The sequence below is a fragment of the Meriones unguiculatus genome, chromosome 19 (genome assembly GCF_030254825.1).
Source record: "Meriones unguiculatus strain TT.TT164.6M chromosome 19, Bangor_MerUng_6.1, whole genome shotgun sequence".
Taxonomy (NCBI): Eukaryota; Metazoa; Chordata; class Mammalia; order Rodentia; family Muridae; genus Meriones; species Meriones unguiculatus.
This window is the reverse complement of record NC_083366.1, coordinates 13,848,400-13,875,093: the sequence shown is the minus strand read 5'-3', so window position 1 is coordinate 13,875,093 and position 26,694 is coordinate 13,848,400. Positions and strand designations below refer to the sequence as shown.

Below are 26,694 nucleotides of genomic sequence, written 5' to 3'. Positions count from 1 at the left end.
AAAAACACCGCAGGTTGTCCTCTGGCCGCCACACGCAAGCATGTACGTGTGCAGCCCATACATGTGAACATCCACACACGGAAACACACATGCAGCAAACAAAACAGGCGTTTATTAAAGTTGCATACTACAAAGGGACTTTTTGAAAAGGATCCTTTTAAAGCCACCTTGCTGAAGCAAGCAAAATCACAAACTATGTTTACATATATTGACCCAACTATTCTAATTCATGCTAATAGAAAAAATATGCGTGATTCAGAGTTACTAACTCATAGGAAGGCTTCCGAAGGAGATCTGTCTCCTCTGGCAAATTCTAAATTCCGTATTTCTCAATCAGCTCTCTTGCCTTGGAAATATAAGCAGTCATGGCATCGTCCTTCGACAGCCCTAGAGAGACAAACACATCATCTCACCAACTGGTGCACTGGGCAGTGATGAAGGTTTGTTTTAACCTTATGTAAGAGTTAAAAACCTTTTTGGAGGTTCCATGCTTCCCACTTGGCCTTGCCCTTCAAATCTAGCATTGCTGGACACGCTGCCAAAAGAAGGAGAGAGTTTCAGCTTTTCTTTTCACTCTGCACACAAGCACGTCTATGGGTTTAAGACAGTGCATGGCCACCACCTATGTTGATGTCTCCCACGATGGACTGTTTGTACAGGCCGTAGAGTTCTTTGAGCTCTTCATCTTCCGGTCTGCTTTTCAGCTTCCTCACGTCTTGGGTAGCCTGGTCAAAATCAGCCTAGGGCAAAAGACAGTAAGGACACACAAAAGGCACACAGGTGATGGATGCATACACACACATGCAAGCAAGACACATAAAATCTAAAAAAAAATATATTTTTAAATTATAAGTCTCATGTCAACTGATTCCCATTAAGATGTTGTTTATCTCACTTTGGGTTGATTAGCAAACGTCTCATCCGGAGGAAAAACAAATTTTTGTAATTTCTTTCCTCCCCTCCCCTCCCTTAACTGCCTCTCTGCTCCTCTCCCTTTTCCTTCCCTCTTTCCTCCCTCTCTCTATAACAAATGTTGGAGAGAAGTGACTTTACAAAGTGAAAAGTTGGTGAGAAGCTGTTGGGCTGAGAATGGCCTGAGTGGTAGCTAGAGGAAAAGGCATCAGAAGGAGCCTGTCTTGGAAGCCGGTGCTTGCAGTGACTCTTGGGTAAGAGTATGCAGGTATCCAGTGCAAAGACACAGGCTGGAAAAGGTGCTCCTGACAACCCAGACAGAATTCACTAGGAGTGAACATAAAGGCTGGATCGGATCACACCTGTTTGCTCCCCTGAGATACCCACAGTGAAGGGAAGGCATAACTATTTTCCTTAATACCTACTGTTGAGCCCTTGTCTACTGTCCCATGGCAGGAGCCTGGTCAGAGACTGTTAGGGATATGGTGGGTGGATTGGAAAGTTATCACGGTTGAAACATTTTTACACATGTAGCCATTGGCAGTGAATTTCAAAACATTCTGGGCAAAAGGAACGCCACTTTCCCTATATTCCTGTGCCCTGGGAGCTGGGCTCCTGTGGTAGGCATTTCTGTTCCTGCTAAGTGAGTTTCAGCATCCTTGTTAGATATGTGTAAACAATGCCCTCTTCTGTTCATGAATATGCCTTAAGGTCCTCCTGTTCTCACCTGTAAATGTCATTTTTATTTCCTCAGAAGATGGGAGGAGGTAAGAGCTGAACCCAAGCGTTTCTAATACATGGCTTGGGCTGAGCCCAGGGAGTTTCTGTCTAAACATCCCTCGCCCTAGGCCTGGAATCTTCTACCCTCCATACAATCTAATATCTACTGCAAGCCCAAAGCTTGAGAGCTCAGCTTCCAGCCTCCATCTGCTGACCTTGGCCTAGAATGCTTTCAGCCTCTGAGACTTACTGATGAATAAGCTCACCCTTTCTAGCTCTTTTTGAACTCTGGCTGGCTGGTTCAACTCAGCTATTGAACTCAGAGGTTCAAGCTCCTCTCTAAGCTGACTGATGTACATTGGCTTTTCTTAGCTTCTGACTGAATTGCTCTACTTGGAAAAACTGCCTCTGAACTGCACAAACCCAACTTCTCCAAACTGTGCTGTAGTCCGAACTCTACTGTACTGTCTCCATGAATTCCACTGTATTCTTGTACTGTACTCCGCTCTCTGTGCTGTCTGTCCCTCGTTCCTTCTCTTCTCCTCTCCTCCCCCATGCTGCTCTCAAGTAGCCCCTCTCTCTCTAGTGAGAGTTGAGCATATCCTATCTCTGATTCATTCTGTCAAATCTTACTCTTACTGGTTACTTTGTCTGCCCCTCAATTGGACATATTGTTTGGGATTAAAGGTGTATACTAAAGGCGTTTCCGTATTCCAGCCAGAAGTATTAAAGGTGTGTATTTCAGTCAGAGAGATTGAAGGTGTATACTAAGGGCAAGTCCATATTCCAGCCAGATCACACAGACCTAGGTCTTTGGATGTGATCCCTTGCCAGAGTAGCCGTGTTGCTGGATTAAAATTCCTCTATACCCACCATTTCCCTGTGAGGGATGGCACTCAACAATGAGCACAGGACACCATATCAAAGGCCCACTTGGGGCCTCTGGACACTTCCATTTAAATTTCACCCCTCTGAAGACAGCTTCTGAAGGTGACAATTTACCTTACTTCACTTTCTGTAGAAAGTGAGCAGAACTGTCTGCCTACAGATGAGCTTGATAAAGCCCGTTGAACAATTCTTCCTTGTTCAAAAAGACAAATTCCTCAGTCAAGGTACTTAAGTTATTTGAATCACACAAATGTGTGCGTTGGCTGATTATAAAAGCATCCCCCCACCACCACGTTTTTAGTTAGTTTGGTTGACTGGTGTTTTGAGACAGGGTTTCTTTGTTTACCTCTGGCTGTCCTGGACCTTGCTCTGTAGACCAGGCGGGCCTTGAACTCAGAGATCTGCCTGCCTCTGCCTTCTTAGTGCTGGGATGTGCCACCCTCTTCCCCTTTTTGTGGTGTTATGGAATCACCTCCTGTAGCATTCTACTGCTGAACTGCATCCCCAGGCCAGAAAAGATTCATCAGCCAGCCCCCTGCTTTGGCTTCATCATTTAGGAAGACGTACCTGTAGTCTGTAGGTACAGATTGTTTATGCTAAAGCCATTTCTGTTCTGAAGACAGAAGACATTTGAATATGCTAGCCAGCTACTAGCTGCTGACTTTCCAATATTTTTCTTCTATCACAATTTAAAATCATTTTAGACCCAGGTACAAGTCATAAAAACACCACATCTTCAGTATCTACCAGGTTCCCCTGGTTATGGTCTTTGTAAAAAGACAGTTCTCTCAGTTGTGCAAATGAACAATCAGTAATAGATGTGTGTGTGTGTGTGTGTGAGTGTGTGCTCGCGCGTATGTGTGTATGTACTAGAATCTGGCTATGTGCCTGTGTTGTCCGGGCTACCTTGGAACATCCAGGTTTAAAGGATCCTCCTACTTCAGTTTTTCTAGAGGCGGTAACCCAGGGGACTCCCGAGTACTACGTACCCTCCCAGCTAATTCACACATGCCCTGTATTCTTAGGTGGGCTTCTAACCTGCCTTTAGCCATCTCTTCTGCTTGAACGACTCTGTGTTTTTCTGACACAGGGTCTGTGTTGCACAGAGCTGCTTGGAATCCACCGTGTAATTAAAGATGGCCTTGGACTCCTGACCCTGGGGTCTCCGAACCCTGTGTACGGCGGATCAGAGTGTGGAGTGCCGCCCCAGGCTAGTGTACGGCATTCTTGTGTTATATGATTGCAGTGGAGGAATTTCAAATTGACGTACTGAGAATGTTGGAAGAGATTTTACTGGACACCCTCACTCTTTAAGCCTCAGCGGTTGCAGTGACTACAGTTCAAGCATTCGCTGACTGTGTCAATGCTGATATCAAGCAAGAATGTGTTTTTTTAAGTAGAAGTTTATTTTATTGAAGTGAAAGAAAGCTTTTGTTGCACCAATAATAGAGTTAATGCATTTAACACTGATAGCAGTAGAAACCCATGTCCTGTATCCATTTTACTTACTTGAACTTTGTCAATGCTGCCCTATTGCTATGGTTGTTATTCACATGTCTTAGCTTATTGTTCTCTCGTGATGTTCTTTAACCTTTAAGTTCTCAATGAAAATATTTTTAAGGCAACTAAACACACCCTTACCCAATGTGGCTTTGAACACTTCCCATGCAGGGAACACGTGTGTGCGCCCGTGCATGCCCGCGTGCGCACAGACACACCCAAAGTAACATATACAGACTAAGAGGGAGATTCAAGCCTCCATGTCTCTGGGGTATGTCATTCCCCCATGACAATATCTCGCTTGAATAAATAAAATTTGCCATACTCGTAATGTAAAATGTTATGCATTAAAAGGAGTATCTTAAACCGGGTGGTGGCAGCGCACACCTTTAGTCCCAGCACTCTTGAGGCAGAGGCAGGTGGATCTCTGTGAGTTCAAGGCCAACCTGGTCGACAGAGCAAGTTCCAGGACACGCAGGACTACACAGAGAGACCCTGCCTAGAAAAAAACCAGAGATAGAGAGAGAGACAGAGAAAGAGACAGACAGACAGACACACACACACACACACACACACTCACCCCAAAAGTATCTCTTGATTTCATGAGAAGATGCTAATAAAACTATTATGTACAGAAACAAGTCACAGGTGTATTTTGGTCACATGCTTTCATTATACACACATAGGGGAAAAGGCATAAGGAAGCAACCTGTCAAGTAGTTATCTACTGGGGAAAAGGTTCCCTGGTTTTTATTTATTCATGTTTATTCTCTTTCCATTCCTATCAATAAAATGGTAAGTTCCGAGCGTCACAGACTAGCCCTGCTAGGCAACAAACCTTTGAGACCCTCGGGAGGTCTCAGGGGCAAGAGGATTCAGAGTAATTTAAGCCATCCCTGAGGCCCCAAAGGGGTTGCTATGGGGATCCTGGTCCTCGTCAACAGATGGTGAGGTGCAGTCTACTGTGCATTAAAGAGGCGCTTTCAGGCAGGTGTGAGAGGGACTGCAGGGCAGCACAGAACGCTCCCGGGTTAACCTGTCTGCCGGGGCTGGCATGCCTGCCCTCGGGATGGGTCAGAGCGCTTCCTTCTGAGCATCGCTCCTGCGTGGCCTTCCCAGATCCGGCTTACCTGCAGGGACATGGTGCTGAGGTGCAGACTGCTGTGGGTTGAGGGTCTCCGCTCAGGGTCCCAGTTTCTCCCGGCTTGGCCGCTTTCTTAAAGAGCTGCGCTCCTCCTCCGGTCTCTCCTATAGGTCCCGCTCTGGGAATGGACGACTTTAATCCGTCACAGAAACTGGAGGGCGTGGCTGAGCGGTGGCCTGGACCTGCAGAGCCTTTTCCCCAAGAGAAGATCGCAAGATTACCTCTCTGCTCTTGGCTCAAACCTAAAAATAAATAAATAAATAAATTAAAAAAATAAATAAATTTTTAAAAAAATTAATTTTTTTTTTCTTTTTTCTCAAGAGGTTGTTTGCAGAAAGCTAAGAGAAGTCTCCCTCAGGTTTGGACCTCACCCGGGAGTCCTTGATCTTCTGTGATTCTAGAAACCTGGGTGGTGGTTGGTGGTCACTGGGATCTTTCAAATGGAACCACCCCAGCTCTTTCAGACTGGACTCATCAGGAGTGAAAAGAGACCAGGGGCTTGTGAACTTTGTCTTAGGAAAGCAAAAACATAAGTTCTAAGTTCCAGCTGCACTCATCTCCACCAGCATTTAATGTAATTCGTTTGACAAAGGCCTGTTTATTGGGGCCCAGATCTCCCTGGGTACAAACTCCCCATCACCTGGAGTCTGCAAGGTCCCTGGATGAAGCTGTGAACCATTTTGTTACACTTCCAGAGACCTGGACAAAGATTCCAGCTCAGAGGAATTTGTTTCTGCCTAATTAAAACAGATCTGTGGGAAAGAGACAGAAGGAAAGAAATCCCTTATTTAGAGAAACTGCTTTTGAACATTGAGCAATGCAAGCCCCCAAATTTTCTAACTCGGTTTTGAGTAAAATGTATTTGAGAAAATATCTGCTACCTTTTCGTGTCACTCTTGCTTTTCTTCCCTTTTGATTAGTTTTTGGTGGTGATATTAACCAATTTCTAACTACAAAACAAAAGCCATTTGTAGAGCAAAGATCTGGGCAGCATGTGACCCTGAATGTGGGGAGTGCATGGTGGGATACAAGGGCAAAGGTTACCCTCCGAACACTGAGCAGGGCATTGAATGGGCTTGGGTAGCTTAGTAGTGGCTACTGAGTGCCCATCTGCATCCTGAGCTGAGACCTTTTGATACTAGTCCTTGAAAGAAACTAGTGGTGGGGCCAGAGAGATGGCTCAGTGGTTAGGGGTACTGACTGCTCTTTCAGAGGACCCAGGTTCAAATCCCAGTACCCTTATGGCAACTCACAACTGTCTGTAACTCCAAGATTGGTCACTCTCACATAGATATATATATGCAGGCAAACCCCACCAAATATACATAAACTAAAGGTAAATACATCAAACAAACAAACAAACAAAAAAACTCGTACAGGGAAGTCACACTGCTCTCTTTTTATCTGGAATGTCTATTTATTTTAAAGATAGTATCCCAAGTTGTCCTTGGATTCACTCTATCTCAGGCTAGCCTCCGTTTTGTGATACTCCTGCCTCAGTCTCTCTTGTGCTGGGATGATAGATATCCAGAGTGTTCAAGATCTCTTTTCTGAGTTGTCGTGCTCCATCAGATGCCAGAGACCCAGGAGACTCCCCAAGACTGTCATTCATCCATTTCTCTGATTTCAGTTGAGACTGTCTGTTTTTTTCCCTTTCACTTGCCTTCCTTCCCATTCTGCCTTACGGTGTAGTGGGTTCCTGTGTTAAAGGTTGCAGCACTGTATGCTGAAGTCCGTCAGAGTTGGTTCCTTAACCCAGAGGGAACACACATAACACCTGTTATCTTAACCCCAGGGATGCAGGATACTGTCCCAGGGAAATTTAAGGTACAGGAAACTGACATGTTGATTTTGCTTACATGAGCATAAACAAATGTTCTTAGTCTTATCAGGTGCTTATTTATTTATTTATTTATTTATTACCGGCCTCATCTCTGGAAGGGTAGCACTGCCACCCACTGTTGTGTGGGGATAGCCCGTGTGCTCAAGACACCTCCCATTGACCTTGCTGCCATGGACACAGGTGTTCATCGGAGTATCCTGTGGACCTCCCGAGAGTTCAGCCTTGAAGTCTGTTGATTGATTTAGCAGCTCACCACTGAGGTCCATCCTCAGTTAACTGAGTTAAAAATGCTGAGCTGAGTGTAGACGTACAAGAAAGCCTATAATGACACTAGTATTTTAGACAATTACTGCACACCACTAAAAAACCAAAAATAAAATAATTGTTATTAACAGTACCTTTGTAGAACCCACAAAGCCACAATAGCACACAAATACAGAGCAAAGGTTAGGATTCCCTGCAGGAAAAGGAGACTCTGGTGTCCTCTTGCACATTTTTTCTCTTTATTGACAAACTTTATTGTCAGCTCTAATGATATGACTTCTTGCCCAGAATCTTAAACTAATGTTATACTGTTGTAAACTTATAACCTAACACTTCAAGAATTAAATACAAAAAGAAAGCTTTTATAAACCTTCTAAGTTATTAAACTATTTTAAGAGATATCCATAGACTTGACTTCATTTTCATAAACTGTCTATTTATAAATGTAACTTATTTACAATGTGGAGTAGCCACCATCATTGAAAAGTAAAATCAACATAGAATACCAAGTACATAGTAATTAAACTAGGGGAAGTATATGCTTGAGACATTCCAGAAAATGTTTTGTAGAAAAATGATATAAACATAAACTGAATTGATACTACTGGTTTTTTAGCACACATCTGTGTGAAATCCACTAGTAGATGACTCTGAATAAAAATATGTGGAGGTGATTGCTCCCTCACAAAAGACTAAAAAAGGACCTTTCAGATAACCTTTTGTTGTTGTGTAAAGCTTGTGTTACACAAATGGAAAGAAATTACCTTTGAGATATATTCCTTTTGGTAAAAATCTTGTGACAACATTGCTAAGCCTTCAAATGGAAAACAAGAACTAGACTAGTAGCGGATATATTTAATTTTTATTAATTCTGCCACAGCTGTCACTGGCCATCGCGGTCCCGTCTGTCAGACACTATATGGCTATCAGTGTAGTAAGCATTTTACTCGGAACTCTCTTCTAATCCTCAGAATAGGTGCTATTTTTATCACTCCATAGAAGGCCAATTAACTTGCCTGGGGTGCAGGTACACTGTGCGGTAAGGTTAGGGTTTCACCTTAGCAGCCTGCCTGCAGAGTAATGGAAGAGCTGAAAAGGTGACCTAGTGCTAGGTCAGATCACAGGTAAAAGAACTCTGGAATTTCAGCGGGACACCACTCACAGCCATTTCCTTCCTCTCCCCTTATCTTTTTGACTTCTTCCCCTCTTGCCTCTGCTTTTTTTCTGGTTTCTTTTCTATTTCTTTTTCCCCCCGTTCCCCCCTCCCCCAACTCTGTGTGTGTGTAAGCAGGTAGGTTCTGGCCCCATAGCTCCAGTTGGTGGCCTAAGTAACCAATCCAGGCTGACCTTGAACTCTAGTAAGCAACGTTTAATGAAACGAAAGCCTGTCAGTGCACTCAAAACTTGTCCTGGCTTCATTCTTTTTACTCGTGATGAAAACACTTTCCCTGTAAAATCTACAACGGTGTTTGGCCCAGAGCGGCACTTTGTTCTGTTTAATTTATGCCCAATAGGTGGTAATGAAATATAGAAGCTAGACTCTAAATTTTCAGAGTCTCAAATGACGAAGACACCTAGAAAAGGAGGAAGATACCGAGCCTCCCAAATTCATTAGAAAAGGACAGAAAGGTAAAAATGATTCTGTCAAGCGTATCCAGCTGATTTTTAAATCTTCAGCGCGTTATTGCATTGCTTTACCATCCGTAACACCCTCGTGATCCTGTCCATAACCATCTTTGTCTTCATTGGTGCAGCAGGCACAACTGACACTGCCAGGCTATTCTGGAGTGCTGCAGCCGTATTTCCCTTTCTGCGGGCTCAGGATTCTCCACATGCATTAACTGTAACCGCGTGCAACCCTACAAGCGAGTTTATTTGGTTTTCGTGGCGCGGGGACGTGCAGGGAGTGGACGGCTCTACAGGGCTGGAGCTCTGCGTTCCTGGCACGAAGAGAGAGAGCGAGCCAGAGCTCAAGGCAGAAGCAGCTGGGCTAGAGACGGAGAGAGACAAGAGAGAGCCGGACCCCTCAAGGAACAGGCTCGAGGAACGGCTCGGTTCACCGTCTTCCGGCAAGCGAGAGCGACCGCAGCCACAGCCTCTCGCGAGACAGACCACACGCCTGCGCGGTGCTGCCCCGAGGGTTGTCCCGAGCGGAAGGCCCGCCCTCGGTGGCCAAGCGGGGCCTGACGTCCCGGACCGGGAGGAGTGACGTCACGCGGCGGAAGCCGGGCCGCCGGGGCTCGGGTTGTGCGCACGCGCGGGGCAGGCGCGCACGCGGGTCCCGGGCTCCGGTTAGCTTCTGCACAGGTGGGCGCGTGCTCCCGGGGCCCCGCGGGCTGGGAAAGGGGCTGCGGGCGGGCTCTGCGGCCGTCCGGCGCGGGGTCTCCCTGAGGGCCGCACGGCCGCCCGCTCGGCCCACCCTGCCGCCGGGGGCTTGCCTTCTTCCGTGTGGGGCGTCCTCCGAGACCCCGGGGGCTTCTCTGCAGCTGACGGCCTCTCCAGGGTCCCTTCTCAGAATCCAGGGCTTTCTGTGACGCCCTTCCCTCCGGAGTCACCGCCTCGTCCAGACCCAGTAACCCCAACTCTAGCATCTCTGCCCGAGCGACACTGAACTTGTTCTAATCCTCTTCTGGGATACCTCGTGGACCGCTTCCTGCTTCCTTTGGAAGGAATTCTTTGGATGGAGGTTGCCTCCAGTGAGCCGTTTTCACCCCGACCCTCTCAGCTAAGGCCACTGCTGTCTGCTCCCTCACGTACCTCACTATTCTGGCTTTAAAGAGACGGTATAAGTGCGCACTTATATACGGTGTACCACACATTAAATAGTCGGAACCTGTAATATGCTTGGTGGGTGAAAAAAGGTAAACCTCTGTGTTCCAGTTGATCCTTAGGCAGTAGGAGCGTGCAGACATAGTTGGCAGGACACTTGTGCAAGTCCACCCTGTTTTACTCCGTCTGTGAACCTGTTCTTACTAATGAGCGTTTTTTTTTTTTAAATTCATATTGCATGGTGGTCACCTTATGAAGACCCAGCTTTTTTCATCTTTACCAGGTTCTTGTGTATCAGACACGTGAATCCCCATCTTGCTGTCCCTCTTACATTGATGGGCTAGGCAGACATAGTAATTGATTTGCCGTTTAGCGAGAGCTGTGGTGGCACGTGGTCTTGCTTTCTGGTCATTGTTTGACCACCTATAGCTAGGTATTAGCTGCTGCCAGTCACTTCCCTCCTGTTCGTGAATCTCTTGAGCTTGTGGGGAGCACAGAACTAATGAGGGGTTGTTTGGGAGTGTAGTGCACCGTGGGCAGGACGCAGATTAAAAGCCGATGTGGGCGGCACTGATGGAGTCAAGTTACAGCTCTCACTGGAGGAATTCTGGCGCTATGTAGAAGGTGAGATCAGCAGAGAGTGAGTCTGCAGCACCAGTTTTTACAGCCGTCCAGTTTGGAAACGCCACCTGTCCCAGACCCAGTACCTCCAAATGTTGATTTTTTTTTTTTCCAGATCACTTGGGCAGCTTTTTTACCGGCCCAATGGGTCAGTTATATTCCCAGAAACTCCAGCTCCAGCTTAGTAGCTCTAGGGTGAAAATCAGCCATCTGTGTGTTCTTAAAAGCCACAGGTTATTTCTAAGATGGAGCCATAATTAAAAGAAGTCTTCGGAAAAACCAGTCCTGTGTTTGGACAGCGAGCCTTTTTCCTAATCTGTACTGGGGAACCCTGTAGGCATGTTAGGGAACCAGGTATGTGGAGAAAGTGCCCTGAATTAGAGGAACCTGAAGAGGGAACGTGCGTTTATAGTTTATCAGCTGATCTTTAGAGTTCTCAGATGAATTCTAGGAAGGAGAAAACAGCTGAGAGAAGGAAATATACAGCTGCCTTTAGGAAGGATAAACAAACAGGATCTAACTAATGCATGCCAAGCAAGAGAGCAGTTGAGAACCCCTAATTTCTAAGGTTAATACCATATAGTCGCTAGGAAAAAATTAGGTTAATGGCTTCTAATATGCTTTCGGAAAGAGCTGAGAGCCCTTTTATTTCTCCCTAATGGATTAATTTCTCCGAATTTCATCCCAAAACCTTTAGTTTTCATGAAATTGCCAGCCAAAGTAGTCATCTTATAATAATGTGAAGAATATGTGCCTGTATGTTTCAAGTGTTTTAGGAAGGAACTCTGGCATCATGGGAGGAGGGAGATTTACAAAGCAGTTAGAGTACAAGTTTTAGCCACGGACATAGGTTACTATTTTATTAAAATCTGACCTGGTTAATTATGAATTTCAGAGTTTATAGAAGATAAACTGTGGGCAGACACAGAGGCCACTGACAGCTATGACTGGACCACCATTTGCCCAGTGGAGCAACTCAGTATGTGCTTATAAATGAATGAATGAGGGACTGGCAAGATAGTTCAGAGGGTAAAGGCATTTACCTCCAGGCCTACCTATTACCTGAGTTCAACTCCCTAAGGTTCACATGGTGGAAGGAGAGAGCCTACTTTTATAGAGCTGTCCTCTGAACTCCATGTGTGCTGACATGACCCCAAACCTAATAAACGTTTTACATTTTTTAAAATAAATGAGTTAAAGTCCAATTAGTTTGGAAGATGCTAAAAAAATAAATCTCACAATGTGAGGATACCCATCATCCTCACATTGCCTGTATATCATGAAAAAATAGGAAAAATTAAAATTACTTCATTTTGTGAAGTTATTTGAATGGTTTCCTAGTTGGGCCTATATAATTAGACTTGCTGTAGCATATCAATCTGGAATAAAAATAAAAAGACTGGAGAATATAACCAAAATATTCTCAAAACATGCATTGCTAACTACATAATTTTGTTTCTTTCCAAAGGGTTTCAAGATGGCTGCAGCCCCTCAGGCACCAAAGAGGGGATCTATTCGGAAGACTAGACCTCTGGTTGTAAAGACATCACTCAACAACCCATACGTTATTTCCTGGAGCACCCTGGAGAGAGAGGACATACACTTTATATTACAGACACTCGAAGACAAGTTTAAATCAATTGGACTTCAGAAAATTGAAGATAAGAAAAGGAAAAAAACATCTTTTATAAAAAAGCAAAGATGCAGCCTGGATGTTGAGATTAGTGATGATCCAAAAGAGGAGGTACCTGAAGGGGATGTGCAGGTGTCAGGGTGGACACCTGCACACGTCAGGAAACAGCTGGTCATTGGTGTTAATGAAGTCACCAGAGCCCTGGAAAGAAACGAACTGCTCCTGGTTCTAGTGTGTAAGTCGGCTAAGCCTGCCATGATCACCTCACACATGATTCAACTGAGTTTAAGCAGAACTGTTCCTGCCTGTCAGGTTCCTCAGCTCAGTCAGAGAATTGCTCCTGTCATTGGCTTAAAATGTGTGCTAGCCTTGGGCTTCAGAAAGAACACTGTGGACTTTGCTGAGGAAGTACGAGCCATCCTTCCCAGGGTGCCCAGCTTAAATGTGCCATGGCTTCAAGACAGAACCCAAGATCCCAAAGACAGTTTAGAGACTGAATCTTTGGAAAGCCAAGATAAAGACACTGCGGACACTTCATTTGATGATGTTACAAAACTTAGTAAGAGAAAGCTTGCTGAAGGTGGCCAGGCTTCAGCTGCAACATTACAACCCCTTCGAATAAAGAAACTCCTTCCCAACCCTAGTAAGATAAGGAAACCACCCAAAATTAAAAAATCTGTTTCAAAGTAGTTTTATATGAATTTGTCATTTCATGTAAGAACATGGTCTAAATAAGCTTTGAAACAAATAAAGGCAAATATGTTTACATATGTTATTAGGATCCTGCATGGAGGTGTTTTTCTAACTGGGTGGGGTAGACATGCTGAAACTTAAAGCATGTGAAGTACAGAAAACACTCAAAACGATTAACAAAACCAAAGTTTATTGAGACTAATGTCCATGCGTATATAAATTCACTGCTTTAAAGGCTGGTACAATGCTTGCTTGCAAGAATATCAGTTTCCTACAGCACTTAACATTTCTCTACCAAACTTGGAAGATGGGCCACAGACATGGTCTAGTAAGGTCAGTGAAACAACTGGAGACGGTCCTCAGCTGCGAGGGAGACTCACTAAATGCTAAGCAGACATTGTCTTCAGAAGCGGCATATCGTTTTTACTCTGTGGTAATTTGGCTTTCTTTGTAGGTAAGCACTGATGCAGGCTTGGGAGAAAGGCTTAATAAGGTTGTATCAGTAAGAATTCCCTCCCTGCACATCATCTATCAAAAGTACATTGGGGGTACAGCTCTGTGGCAAAATAAGTGCTTACTAGCACATACAATCTCTGGCTTGATCCCCAGCACCAAAACAAAAATTAACTACAGTAGTAACTTAGGTGAAATGTAGCAAGAGGGGAGATACAATGAGGGGGTCTTTCAGGCTAGGAAATGGAGTTACCAGTGCTTTATGAATCTACTATGTGTCTAGAAAATCATTCTGTGATTTAGAAGGTAAACGGGATTATTAAAACTTCACCCCATGTTTTGGTTGAACTTAAAGGCCACCTTTGTTCTATATGGTGACAAATTTCCTTTTTTTGAAGGAAAGAAACCTTACAGCACAATTTGAATATATAGTACAGATTTAACTCTGGAGACTGGCTTTTACACTTGGTTTTAACAGCTATTTTATATCCAAGCAGATGCACTGGTTACTGATTCTCTAAAATACCGACTGGTCATGTCCTTAAATTTTGAAGACACTAGTCCTAACTGTCGGTGTATTTAAAATGATAGTTTTATAACTGTAGTGTACAGTAGACAGATCTCTAAAGGAATGTTTTAACAGTGTCCTATTGAGGTAAATAAGCCCGTGGCAAATTTCTGAATGCTAATTCTTACCTGAAAACTCAATTTATATAAGACAAAAAAAAAAAAGAATGTAACAATTCCCAAAGAGTTGTGAATCCAGATTCACTAAACACGCTTACCTAATGCCTAACTTTAAAACTGTTCCAATGAATAGGTAGTTTTATATCCTGAAGGCGGTCTGTTAAAAATGTGACACCGTTGGGCATGGACCTTATGAAAGGAGAAATCTGGGAGCAGTACTAGTCCCACTTCTGGGGCCCAGGTGTCCCCTTCTAGTGGTGCCATCAGGGATGGCACAATTTGTGGCCTGCTTAGGACACCAGTCCACAAGAGGCCGGACAGCAAACATTTTAACTTTGCAGGCAATACAGTCCAGTCTGTCACAGCTACATCATTTCCCTTTGTAGCATGAAGCAGCTACAAGTAGGACATAAATGAAGAGATGACTGTATTCTGAAAAAATGTTTGAATTTCATAAGATTTGCATGCCACAAAATGTCATTTTTTTATTTTTTTGACTATTTCCCCCAACCATTAAAAAAAAAAAAAGCATTTTCAGCTTGTGAGCTGTGTAGTATAGCCAACAGGTGAGACTCGGCCTACAGTTCACATTTGGCGAGTGCTTCCAGTAGGGAAGGAAATGCCATATTGTCTGCAGTAGCGTTCTGGACTGGAGTTGGAGGCACTGTAGTAAAGGCAGGAACAAGTATCTACGTTGTGGCATCTGACTCAGGCCCAGTCTATACAATGGCCTTGTTTAATATTTTATATTCCCTTGGATCAGTGGCAGCATATACACATATATGTACACTGTGAAACTTGTTTTTCAAATTCTAGGTAAAAACAACGTCAGTAACAAAATTATGAATACTTATTTACAAGTAAGACATTTTCCATTAGCATGACAATTTTTATGATAAATTAAAGTCAGCATAAAGGAACATGTGCAATTTTGCATAATAAAAACATTCAGACCATCTGTGTGCTGACAGCACTAATACAGTCCTCTGACCTTAGAGCCTTTTCACTTTCTTTCCCTCACACCCTTGACATTGCTGAGAAAGGAGATTGCACAGCAGCCACACGGTCTGCGCAGTCAGCGGGGCACTCTCCACTGAGCGCACTGAACATCTGCCCCAAACTTTGCTTTTGAAACAATCCACTGGCCTGCTGAAGAGCAAAGGACAGACCTGTATATTTACTGATCTGGCTACTATGCTTAGGGATAGACCTGTGTGTTTGCTGATCTGGCTACTATGCTTAGGGATAGACCTGTGTGTTTGCTGATCTGGCTACTATGCTTGTAGAATAAATGTGCTGAGTCACTGGTACATTTTCATATTGCTCCATACGTTAAATATCTGCCACACGTCAATTCTATAAACATTCCCAGTAACATCATGTAAGGTGATACCCATGGATCCTTGTTCTGTTTTACAAGTATATCACCACTTAATAAACAAAAGCAGCAAAGGTTGTAACATGACACTGCCACTTCTGTTTGGTTTACAGAAACACAGTCCCACTTCTAGAGTAAAAGACAACATCCTCTATTGTGAGAGCTCTGTGGACACCGTCATCCCTCCCACATGTCAGTCAACCGCAGAGACTGGCTCTCAATATCCTGACTAGAAACGGGTCCTACTGACCATCTGTTTTGATTGTTAGCGACTACTTCAATTTCACTCAACTTGTGCTTTTATTCTTCTTTGGAATGACAGTTCCAGGAATCACTAAATAGAATATTAACAAATGACAACGTCAGCCTTCTAGAAATAACATATCCATCTACTGTAGAACAAGTCCAACCTAAAGAAAGAAAAATGGGATCATAAGACCAAATGGAAGAGGAAACTGAATTATAATACAGCACAATATATCTGAATTTTAAAACGTTCCCTTGAGCTGCTAAGCTAGCTAAGAGGGCAAAGGCACTTGCCACACCAGCCTTATGATCTGAGTTCAGTCCCTAGAGCCTTGGTAGAAATACTGACAGATTCCTCAAAGCTCTCCTCTAATCTTCACATATGCTGTGGCACATGGGTATGGCACACATCACATTACACACACACACACACTAAAAATAAATATATAAAAGCCCCCTCCACCCTAAAGTAGTATGGGATTGTCTGAAATAACTGACTCCATTTGCAATTTCTCTCTCCTTTCTCTCTCTCTTCTACCCCTACCCCACAGAAACTAAAAGCAACAGAAATAGATAAAGCCCCTTTATCCTAAAGCTGGTATGGGGCTGTTGTATCAAGCTCACTCACCTTTTCAGAGTCTGTCCCTGGACACCTCCAGTTGTACAAATAATACTGTAAGTTGCCATCTCCTATACCAAATTTGAGTTTTTCCAAGAAGGTCTTATTTTCCATCAGATCTAGTGCATTGAATACATCAAATCCTTTCTGCCAATATAAAAAGTTTTAAGGTTTATTATACCAAGGGCTTACTGTATTCTTTGTAGTATATATTCCTGTATAACATTCAATTCCTCTGCAGCAGTTTAAACATGTACTTGTTAATAAGGCTAAGTTTCTATAATAAAAAGCCAGACTGTACTGTAAAGACAGCTGGCAGAGAGTGCTAGTTAAAGAGCCACACTGCTCTTACAGGGAACCTATCAGTATAGATTGATTTGCTTAAGGAGAACCAAGCAGTATGAAAAGCAACATGACACTCACCAACTTGGCTATAATGAGCGCATCGTTCATAAGGTCCAACAGGGGTGTCTCTGTATGAATGTTGTAGAAGGAATAGGCAGCTTTGAGGCTCTTGTGAGCAGGATGGTGCATAACCGTGGAGGGGAGCGTGTAGAAGCTCAAGAAGTCAGTCAGCTTCCCACTGGGGTTCTGAGGAACAAAGGTAAGCAGAAGTAGTGTTTCTTTGGATAAGCATTCAGCCAACTGATGCTGACCTGTGACTTACACCCAACTTTCTGTCCAAACAAAAAACAAATGAGACTGTCCTCTTAGTAACCCAGTTTGAGCCCTCTCAACTGGGTAGAGAGAGTTGGAAGTTTAGCCGAAGTGTGAGTGGGAGATTGCAAGCACTTCCAAAGCTGGTCCTCCACGAAGAGTTCCTCCAGGGTGATGGAGAAATCTCCACATTGCAGGACAGTGCAAGAAGTAGATGTGCAGCTTTCCAGGCTAAGGACACAGGCTGCCTTCCCCACCCACACTGAAGCATGTACATAGGCTGCTGCCAGGAAGAAATATGGCTGCATGCTGAGCTAGCTACCCAGTGATGAACAAGACCATTTCAAAGCACATGACCACTCAGCTTTGGTATATGGCATATTTTCTTAGATGTGAATAATAGGGGCTGGTTATTTCAGGGGGGAAAAAAAACCAAACTGACAAGATTTGTTTGCCAATAACATTTGAGTTTTTGAGGTCTAAGTTAAAGTTTTACAGGGGGGTGGGGGGGAAGTCCCATCCTATCCCCTACCATGTGGTATCTTAAATCTTCTGATGACAAAGGTCTTACCCATGACTGTGATTTTTAAATATTATCTAATTAAATGTAAATATCTGAAAGATCTGTTAACCCAGTAAATCAGTGTTTTCCAAGTGGCCAGTGTGTGATGTTACAAACTTGTATATAAGCAAGATTCATCCAAAGAACCAGAAAAAAAAGTGGTAAAGAATCTGCTTAGCGTATACAAAAACTGCTGGGGAAGGGGCACACAGGAACAGGACAAAGGTGTGAAAGAACATACCAATGAGTTTTAGCTCAACAAAAAGCTGATAAAAGTTCAGACAACAGAATTCGTAATTATCTGAAGACAGTTGTGTGTGGTAGTGCACATTAGTAATCTCATCACTCAGGAAGCTCAGGCAGGAGAATCATCAGTTTAAAGCCAGAAGCTGGAGAGATGGCTCAGTATCTAAGAGCACTGACTGCTCTTCAGAGGGCCCAGGTTTGATTCTTAGCATCCACATGGAAGCTCACTACTGTCTATAATTCTAGTGCCAGGGGATCTGATACCCTCTTCTGGCCTCTGAGGACACAGACATGCATGTGATGCACAGACATGCATACAGGCAAAAACACTCACACATATAAGATAAAACAAACAAACAAACAAACAAATAAATAAATAGAATCTAAAAGCCAGCCTGAGTGACACAGTAGGCCTGAGTACACCCTGCACTACATACTGTAGACAATTTTTACCCACTGATTTTCAAATATTCATTATTTCATGGGAAATCTTTTTCATATACTTCAATCAAGGTGGGTATGTCACAATTAATTGAAAGCAAAACCAGGGAAAAGTCCCATGATTTTAAAAAGCTTGAAATTATTCCTTCACTAATTTTTGTGAGAAAAATTAGTTTTTATATATAAGATGTTCTTTAGGTAACATGCAATGGCTTTACTTTTTGTTTTATTATCACATGGAGACCAATGTCAAAACCTTATTACACTTTGAACCAGCTTTGGAAGTGCTTGCAATCTCCCACTCCCACTTCGGCTAAACTTCCAACTCTCTCTACCCAGTTGAGAGGGCTCAAACTGGGTTACTAAGAGGACAGTCTCAGTTGTTTTTTGTTTTAAACTACTGATGTAGTTCATCTGCATGGAAGCTCTCTGGGGTTCTAGACAGTGGACAGTTTCCAAGGCCCTGGAGACACACAGGTGTAATTTGTGTACAAAGAGGTTTTAGAAGTGCAAACATTGAGACTACCTGCTCACTTATCATTAGAAGTGTCTTGAGTCATCCTTACCATGGGTCAGTCTCTCCACAACTGCCCTAGAACTGGACCTATGATCCTAAGGCCAACAGTTCTTGACACTGCTTAAGTAACAGTTCTGGTCACAGTGATGAAGCAACTCTCTAGAATCCCTTCTAACTGGCCTTCTCCATTATCTTCCAAATTGCTTGCCAAACTAAATTCCATTTTCTCAGTTCAATCTCACTTCAACCCAGCGAGCTTCCAAGTGAGACAACATCTAAACAACCAATTCCAAGCTTTGTAAAACAAGGTTGATAAAAACATGTTAAATCCATCTAAGCAATGGTCAGAGTATTTACACAGCTCCTTTTCCTTCCCTCCCTTGAACAAGAGTTAAGGGACCCAATCTTGGCTTGTCATCTGAATCTAATGGCATTTCAGATCTAGCCAGTTATATAAAAGCTAAAATAATAGTAAACTCTAAAACAGAGCTATCTAGGATGAGGCACTGACTAATTATTAGCTTTTCATAATGAGAAGAACAAATGCACAGCAGACAACAGAAAAGCAGCCCAACTTCCCTTCAGTAACCAGTGAAAGTGTCTCAGTGCAAGAGTGTATGCAGCTGTAGCAGGGCTAGCAGAAGCAGTGAGTCATGGATCCTCTTCAAAGAAGCTCTAGCCTCTTCTCAGGACTACCTCCTCAGCTCTCTTACCTCCACTACAAATGTGTCAATGATGTGCTCCCTGGGGAGGAACCAATGGGCCACTTCCTCATCATCCATCACTGGTGCCAGATGAAACTGCTTCAGGTAGCTGTTGATGAGTTCTCGTACTGCTTTGATATCTTTTGGTTCCATTGGTCTCAAGCCTGAAGTCTTTGTAGCCTTGTTAGAAGGAAAACAAAGCAAAGCCACAAGTTAAATGGAAGAAGAATAAAATGAAATTACTGTGTTCAAAGTATGGCCCACAGCCCTACAATGCCTAAGGGAGTGGTTAGACCTGGAGACTCTTGGCTCCAGACCTGCTTTGGTGAATCAGAACCTGTAGTATACCATGGATTCATTAAGGCCTGAAGTTGGCTCTATTGGCTGGGTCTACGGAATCTCAGAGCTTTGGAAGGATGAGGCATGGGAATAAACTGCAAGGTCAGGGCCTGACTGGGATACAGTGAGTTCAAGGTCTGTCTGGGCAACTTACTGAGACTGACTGTTAAAATAAAAAGTAAGATGATGAGGGCTGGTGAGATGGTTCAGGGAGTAAAGAAAGCCCACTGCCAACTCTGAGTATGGAGTTCCATCCCCAGAACCCATATGGTGGACGAGGGAAGCAACTCCCACAAGTTGTACTTTGATTTCCACCCATGCTAGTGGCAAATGTATGAAATGCACTCCCACAAAGATAAAGTGTCCTATCTTCTTATCCAAACATATCAAATGGAGCACAACAAGCTGATTTACATGCCAAGAATTTAACACATGTGAAAAGTATCATAAAAATTTATGCTTTTCCCCCTTGGAGAATTACTGGATAATTTTAAGAGGTAAGTAGCATAAATATTGTTAATATGCTTTTTGTTCTCAATTACTTGTAAATATTTCTAAATTAAAAATCTTTAGAGCCTGGGAGAAGACCCATCAGATAAAAGTACTTGCCACGAGAGCTTGACAACCTAGATTTGATCCCTAGAATCCACATTTTTATAAAAGCCAGATGCAGTGATGTGCATCTGTAACCAACTTTACAAAGTTGTCCTCTGGCCTCCACACATGTACCATGTATGTGCATACACACACACAGACAACTAAGTAAATCTAAAAAACCCAAATGACAAAATTCTAGAATTAGATCATTATACTTTCTGAAGGATCGTGCATTGAAGTCCAAGAGGGAGAGCCAGTTTTATCTTCAGTGGCAGCTACAAAGAACCAGGAAGGTTCCCAAGGCTCTGAGCAAGTGTTGACTGATTACTGGTTAGTGTAAAGGAAGGCAGAAAAGCTGGCAATGCATGCTTTACAGACAGGTCCAAGAGTTCTCAGCTGAGCATTTATAATAACCTATTCAAGGATGGGCTACATGGTCTTTATAAAGATACTGACCTGCCACTAAAGTTATCTCTAAATCGTTAACACTGAGTAAGCAGTTTGTACTTATATTAATCTTCTTGTGGCTTTCAAAAGATCAGAAACATCTAGTCCCTCTGAGGATGTAACTCAGTGGTCAAATGCTTGCCTAGTGTGTACAAGATTAAATCCAAGCACTGGAAAAAAAAAAAAGTTTAGTTCCACCTAGAAATAAGTAAATATGCATTTCTGAATGTTAAAGACTAAAACCATCTAAAATGTGTCTGTATGCCAGTACCTAGAAACTACTTCCTCATAGCTCAGTATGTAATGTGTGAACAGCACATATAAGGCCCTGCCTGCTTCAGTGACACAAAAGAAGCTGAACAATTATAGCTGTCTTTAAGAACAAGTGCTAAGACCTAAACTGAAGTAAAAACAGGATGCTTTTGTATAACTGAATAAAATAGTAATGTTTTCTGGGGATTCAAGATAAAGCAAAGAAACTTTCCTAGTTAATTGGAGCATGTTACATTTCCTATGTGTGAGAGCAAGCAGCAGAAGGACTCTCTGAAGCACAGAGATAGGACATCACAGGTCTTAGCCTTCTTGGTTTTATGGCCAGGACTACATGTCAACCTTCCTAAGCCTCAGTTTTGCATGTGCATGTCAGAAAGAAGAAGTACTAACTTCTGAAGTTGTGAGAATAAACTGAATTATATATGTAAAAGCATTATTATAAACTTAAGCTTACTCAGCAAAAAATCAATACTTTGAAAAGCAATGGCCGCTACTGAAGGAACACTGCCAACTGTAAGAAACATGTCAAAGTCTGCTTTTAGAACAAAAGCCTGGCTAGTGATTGAGCACCAATTCACTAAACTTTGTTATCTATGAGATTAATTTTTGTACAAAAAATATAAACGTCAACTTAGTCGAAAGTATTTTTAGCATCTTATATTTTAACTATCTCAAATAAAGTTGGGACAGGTAATAGAACCGCTTATTGTCGGTTCCATTTTAGGCAACCTCCATGTAAGTATTTTCCTTAAAAATAAGCTAGACTACTTTGCACCTAATACAAGACCTGAGAGACCAATGTGGAACAGAATTCTTAGCTGGTAAAAAATTAGGTATGGCTGTGGCTTTAATTTCAATTCACATACAGCAAAACATCAAGCCAAAGATCTCACCTGTACGTGAGAGTGGTCCCTGGACTGTCCCCCTTCTAGACATCATGCCTCATGTGGCCTGTTCCTACTGGGCACAGAGGGCTGCTAACCAATTAATAGTAGTGACTGGAGGTCTCTTTTAGGACTTGACTACACAGTGTTACAGTTTCCATCCAGCTGACATTCCCTTTCTATAATCTGCCTTACTGACTTTGATGACTAAGCTGCCAGGCTATAGGCTGCCCTGTGAAGAAGACCCTGTGACACGGAACTGAAAAAAAAAAAAAAAAAAAAAGCCTGTGGTAGCTGAAATCTAGAACAGCTCTCGGCCCACTAGCCAGAAGGCAAGCCAATCCTTGTAACAACCCTCTGAGACAACAAGTGGATCTTTCCTCAGTTTATACAAGACTCTGACTGACATCTAGATGGCTAGAAAAAGAAGATTCAGGTAAAGTGGTACCTACGTCTCAGTGCCCATATGATGTGCATGCTGTTTTGCTGAGACAGGACATATGTTATTAAATGTATATGTGTGTTTTGCCTGCAAGTACATATGTATGGTGCCCCCAGAGGTCAGAAGAGGGCCTCCAAATCCCTATGGGACTGTAGTTACAGATGGGTGTGAGCTACCATGTGGGGGCCAGTGCTCTCAACTGCTGAGCCACCTCTCCAGTCCCAAACAGGATACTTTTATGTAGCTTGATTGGTCTTGACTTCTTTATTCTCCTGCCTCAGGATTACAGGAATGTGCCACTATGACTGGCTTAAACATACTGTTTGAAGCTGCTCAGTTTGTGACAATCGGCAAGAGATACAGAATATGACATCCAACTATATTTACATTATTTTACTAAGACAATATTTCATATTGTGAATCCAGTAGTTTAAAAAGGTAAAGTGGAAGGGGGTGGTTCAGTGGCTAAAGTAAGTACTTGCTGCACAAACCTGAGAACTGAGTTTGAATCACCCTCATGGGTCTGGTGGCCCAACTGTAATCCCAGTGTTCAGAAGGCAGATAGAGAACCCTAGGATAAGCTTGCTGGCTAGACTGACTGAATGTGGATTCAATGAGAGACTCTGCCTCAATAAATAAAATAGAGAATGATAGAGAAAGACACTGACATCAATAACTGACTTCACACACATATCTACCTCTGGGCATCCATATACTTATGAACATGTACACATACTATATACAGCACACAAACAGAAGAAAACAAGGTAATTTCCAAGACTGCTGCATTTGCCTGCAATCCCAAAATCTGGGTCACTAAGGTACGCAGACTGTAAGTTTTTGAGTCCAGCCTAAGCTACAGAATTCTAAGACACCATGACCTATGCAAGATCCTGTCTAAAGAGTTATAAAAAAAAAAAAAATTACTGAATACAACATTATTTTCTATCTCCCAACTTTTCTTTAAACCTGAACACTGAGTTCTATGGTGTCACAAAGTAGAAGGAAGCTTAGACTTTTTGTCCTAATTACTTAAGGGACAATACTCAAAACTGCAAAACTCAGCCGGGTGCGGTGGCACATGCCTTTAGTCCTAGCACTCAGGGAGGCAGAGGCAGGCAGAGCTCTGTGAGTTTGAGGCCAGCTTGGTCTGCAAAGCGAGTCCACAACAGCCAGGGATACACAGAGAAACCATCTTGGAAGAAAACAAAACAAAACAAAACAAAACAAAACAGAACTCCCTTGACTTGAATTTAATCACATACAACTCTAAAACCATGAACTTAAAAAAGACTTTGAAAAACAAAACTTCCCTGAGTAAATTCCCGACTTTCCCAGCTCTAGAATCTCACACCGTCTATTCTGTTTCAGCATTCTCCTTTCCCCAACACAAGCACAGCTCCAGTCTGATGTTAATACTGCTCCTCTGCATTAAAAGCTTCAGTGGCTGCAGACTCAGAAAGTCACACATGCCCTTACTTACATCCGGAAGTCTGTAAAGCTTCATCGTTCTCTGTAAGGTCATGTTTCTACTCAAGTGAGAAAATTTCACTTCTACCAGTTTCCTGGGGTTCAGGGATCGGTGCCAGTACCTGGAAGACAATGGTTTCACTTTGTCTTCGCTGTTCCAGAAGCATCTGTTTAATACTGTGCCAGGTACAGTGATGGGCACTGACTGCCTTCCTATGCATTAATTTGTTTGAAGATTGAAAAAACAAAACAAAACAAAACAAAACCAAACTACTTGACAAATTGACTTGCATTGCTAGTTATGCTGTTCCTTTTGCCTTTGTGGGCTTTCATCTCTTCCTGAAAAGAATGTTACATTTTAAATATTTTTTATTTTGTTTAATAAAGGAGGTGTGTAAATTTTTAATGAGTTTCATGATTTTATGTGAGGCGAACTAAGAAGTTTAAGATCATGAAAATATTCCTGCAAAATAAACAGTATGTTATAGGAGATACCCACTAAGTCTGAAGAAGTCTTTGAATTAATATGATTGCAGTTTTGCTATATAAAACATTATCTGTATTAAAATGTTCCTGTGATGCTCATATTTATGTTTATTTACTACTGCAATAATTTAGTAAGTTATAGCAATATTATAGCTTTCAACTATATATATTTCAAGTTTAGTCTTACTTGAGTAGTAAGAAATTGTGGAGGGAGATAAATTTTGATGTCTTAAAAGCAGGTTAGTCCAATAACAGTTTAATTATACTCCCTTTGAGAGCCTGAGTAGTTAATGAAGTCAGAATCAATTCACACCTTCTTTCTTAGCCAACAGGCACATCTGGACTTCTGAACTGTTATTGTAAAGTGAGGTTTTCACAGTAGGTCAGCAATGCTGCACTGAGTTTAGATGCTTAAAAAAAAAAAACCCTGTGACATTGGATGAGCATTTTGAGACTGCAATGCCATAGGTTTCCCCATGCACAAATGCGCTTGTCTTTCAAATGAAGTAGAAACAAAAACATTAATTTACCCAGCATCATTATTGGGTAAATTTTACTTTTATTACCCAAGAGGGCACATGATATGCTTAATACTGGACTCAATGGTTCTAGTTTTGTTTCTATCTCAGCTACCAACAAACTACTATTCCCAGCAAATCCAAATCCCTGTGGATTGTATCAGATGGGAACAATTCTAGCAAGAAGGTAGTAAGGCCCACTGTATCTGGTAAAGAAAAACAACACTGATATCTGTGTGATGCTATTACCTGCATGTGGCCACAGGCTTAGGAAGAACCACTCCAGCAGTATACACAGCCTGAAAGATTCCTTCTAGGTTCACTCTTCTAGTTATTTCTCGGATTAACACTGGGGCTACCCGTTTTGATCTTAGTTTCTTATGAACACAAAGAAAGTTGATTTCCACCATCCTCTTCACACTGACAAGCAGATGAGACAATCAGAGCACACTTTAAAAAGCAAGGCAACAATTTCATAAAGTTCCTAAGAGTAAGACCATGAAAGGCATCGGTAACCTAATATTTAAGAAAAATACTGCACTGTGCAGGTGCTTCACAAATTCAGATCGGACTTGATTTTCTATACCCGCTGCCAAAATGATCATTTCTAGGCCAGAGACTTTTAAATAATTCTCAATCAGAATTTAAAACTTTGGTCTATTATAAGTTTAGATGCTGGATCAGATATGCCTCAAAAAGTTCCTGTATTTGTTTTTCCTGCAACATACATAGTTACAGCAAAAAACAAAAACAAAACAAAAAAACCACCAAAACCCAACTAAACAACACTGTCCCCGAACCCCCAGGCTAGCTCATTGTAGGAATTGGCAAGGTATTGTGCCAGCGCGTAACACTGGTTCTCTAAGCACCCCTGAAAAGGGCCATGGTTAGACATAATTGACGGTTTCCCAAGCTACCATAAGCCTCCCAGAGCTTCAGACCTCAGTCCTGACTTGGGGTATTCATGTATTTTATTTAAATTGCAGTTGTCGTCATCTTCTTCTCCTCTCCTCTTTTCTTTTTCTCCGAAGACAGGGTTTCTCTGTATAACTTGGCTGTTCTGGACTCTTTGTGGACTAGGCTGGCCTTGAACTCAGAGATCTGCCTGTTTCTGCCTCCAGAGTGCTGGGATAACGGTACCTGACACCATGCTCATCTAATTACAGTGTTCTTAAGAGCACATGCTCTTATCAGTCAGCAAGGCAGCCCACTATGGTAAATAAACATGTTAGCTATTAGACCATTGGCTTTCACAGCTGGATATCTGACTTTCAGGGCTGGCAATCCAAAGCAAAAATGTAACACATTTATCCTCTGGAGTATAATCTCTAAAATTGCTAATTTTTTTCAGAAATAGCTACCAATGGCTCTGTTTATTCTATGTACATAATATATATACTGGTATGTGCATGTATGAGATTGAGAAGCAGAGTAAAAGAAAAATAAAAAAGACAGAGGGAGAGAGAGGGAGGATGGATGGGAAAGTGGAGTGAAGTATAGTAGGACAGATGGAGGCACTGTCCTCTCATCTCTGGTCCAACTTTTCCTTTACTTTGAAAAAACCGAAAAACAAAAAACCAAGAACTAAATAAATCTAACGTTAAGAGTTTTAAAGTAAGTTTACAGCACCAGGGTACAAAGTGTTCGTAAACAGCTCCTTCAAGCATCTTCCTATCAATAACCATACTGAGTAATCATTAACTTACTTATTGTTTGGGTACTGGGGAGCCTGAAGTCTCAC

The 26,694-nt window shown here is 42.4% G+C and overlaps 3 protein-coding genes across 17 annotated transcripts in view; 1 reads left to right on the top strand and 2 right to left on the bottom strand.

The window, feature by feature from the left end:
• Positions 1 to 90: 90 nt before the first annotated feature.
• On the bottom strand, positions 91 to 9,372 carry Acbd7 (acyl-CoA binding domain containing 7). 2 transcript variants are annotated; one of them, XM_021661713.2, is made up of 5 exons: positions 5,805 to 9,372; positions 5,151 to 5,406; positions 623 to 740; positions 473 to 535; positions 91 to 387 (listed from the first exon to the last, which is right to left on the bottom strand). In XM_021661713.2, exons 2-5 carry the CDS (start codon positions 5,160 to 5,162, stop codon positions 314 to 316), a joined length of 267 nt encoding a protein of 88 aa, XP_021517388.1. In that variant the 5' UTR covers positions 5,163 to 5,406; positions 5,805 to 9,372; the 3' UTR covers positions 91 to 313. The 2 variants fall into 2 exon arrangements, with proteins under 2 accessions (XP_021517388.1, XP_060228631.1); XM_060372648.1 differs by having other exon boundaries at positions 8,970 to 9,372.
• A 50-nt stretch (positions 9,373 to 9,422) lies between these two features.
• Positions 9,423 to 13,069, top strand: Rpp38 (ribonuclease P/MRP subunit p38). Of its 9 annotated transcripts, none has more exons than XM_060372646.1 (3): positions 9,585 to 10,054; positions 11,557 to 11,640; positions 12,130 to 13,069. In XM_060372646.1, exons 2-3 carry the CDS (start codon positions 11,605 to 11,607, stop codon positions 12,982 to 12,984), a joined length of 891 nt encoding a protein of 296 aa, XP_060228629.1. In that variant the 5' UTR covers positions 9,585 to 10,054; positions 11,557 to 11,604; the 3' UTR covers positions 12,985 to 13,069. The 9 variants fall into 9 exon arrangements, with proteins under 9 accessions (XP_021517368.1, XP_060228629.1, XP_021517364.1 ...); XM_021661689.2 differs by having other exon boundaries at positions 9,585 to 10,132; XM_060372647.1 differs by lacking the exon at positions 9,585 to 10,054 and adding an exon at positions 10,149 to 10,664.
• A 91-nt stretch (positions 13,070 to 13,160) lies between these two features.
• Positions 13,161 to 26,694, bottom strand: part of Nmt2 (N-myristoyltransferase 2) — a 40,547-nt gene continuing 27,013 nt past the window's right edge. For all 6 annotated transcript variants that reach the window (XM_021661698.2, XM_021661699.2, XM_021661700.2 and 3 more), the window contains 6 exons: positions 25,203 to 25,373; positions 23,963 to 24,071; positions 19,507 to 19,677; positions 16,794 to 16,961; positions 16,380 to 16,517; positions 13,161 to 15,915 (listed from right to left, as the gene is read on the bottom strand). In XM_021661698.2, the coding sequence (XP_021517373.1) occupies positions 15,895 to 15,915; positions 16,380 to 16,517; positions 16,794 to 16,961; positions 19,507 to 19,677; positions 23,963 to 24,071; positions 25,203 to 25,373 (778 nt within the window). In that variant the 3' untranslated portion in view covers positions 13,161 to 15,894. The remainder of the gene's footprint in view (positions 15,916 to 16,379; positions 16,518 to 16,793; positions 16,962 to 19,506; positions 19,678 to 23,962; positions 24,072 to 25,202; positions 25,374 to 26,694) is intronic.

Bases quoted from the DNA above. Each gene is read 5' to 3' on its own strand.
- Acbd7 (XM_021661713.2), bottom strand. The intron at 536-622 runs GTGGTGGCCATG...TTCTTTTGGCAG, and splicing joins CGTGGGAGACATCAACATAG to CGTGTCCAGCAATGCTAGAT. The intron at 388-472 runs GTTTTTAACTCT...TTGTCTCTCTAG, and splicing joins AGCATGGAACCTCCAAAAAG to GGCTGTCGAAGGACGATGCC.
- Rpp38 (XM_060372646.1), top strand. From the start codon at position 11,605: ATGACTGGACCACCATTTGCCCAGTGGAGCAACTCA. The intron at 11,641-12,129 runs GTATGTGCTTAT...TTCTTTCCAAAG, and splicing joins TTGCCCAGTGGAGCAACTCA to GGTTTCAAGATGGCTGCAGC.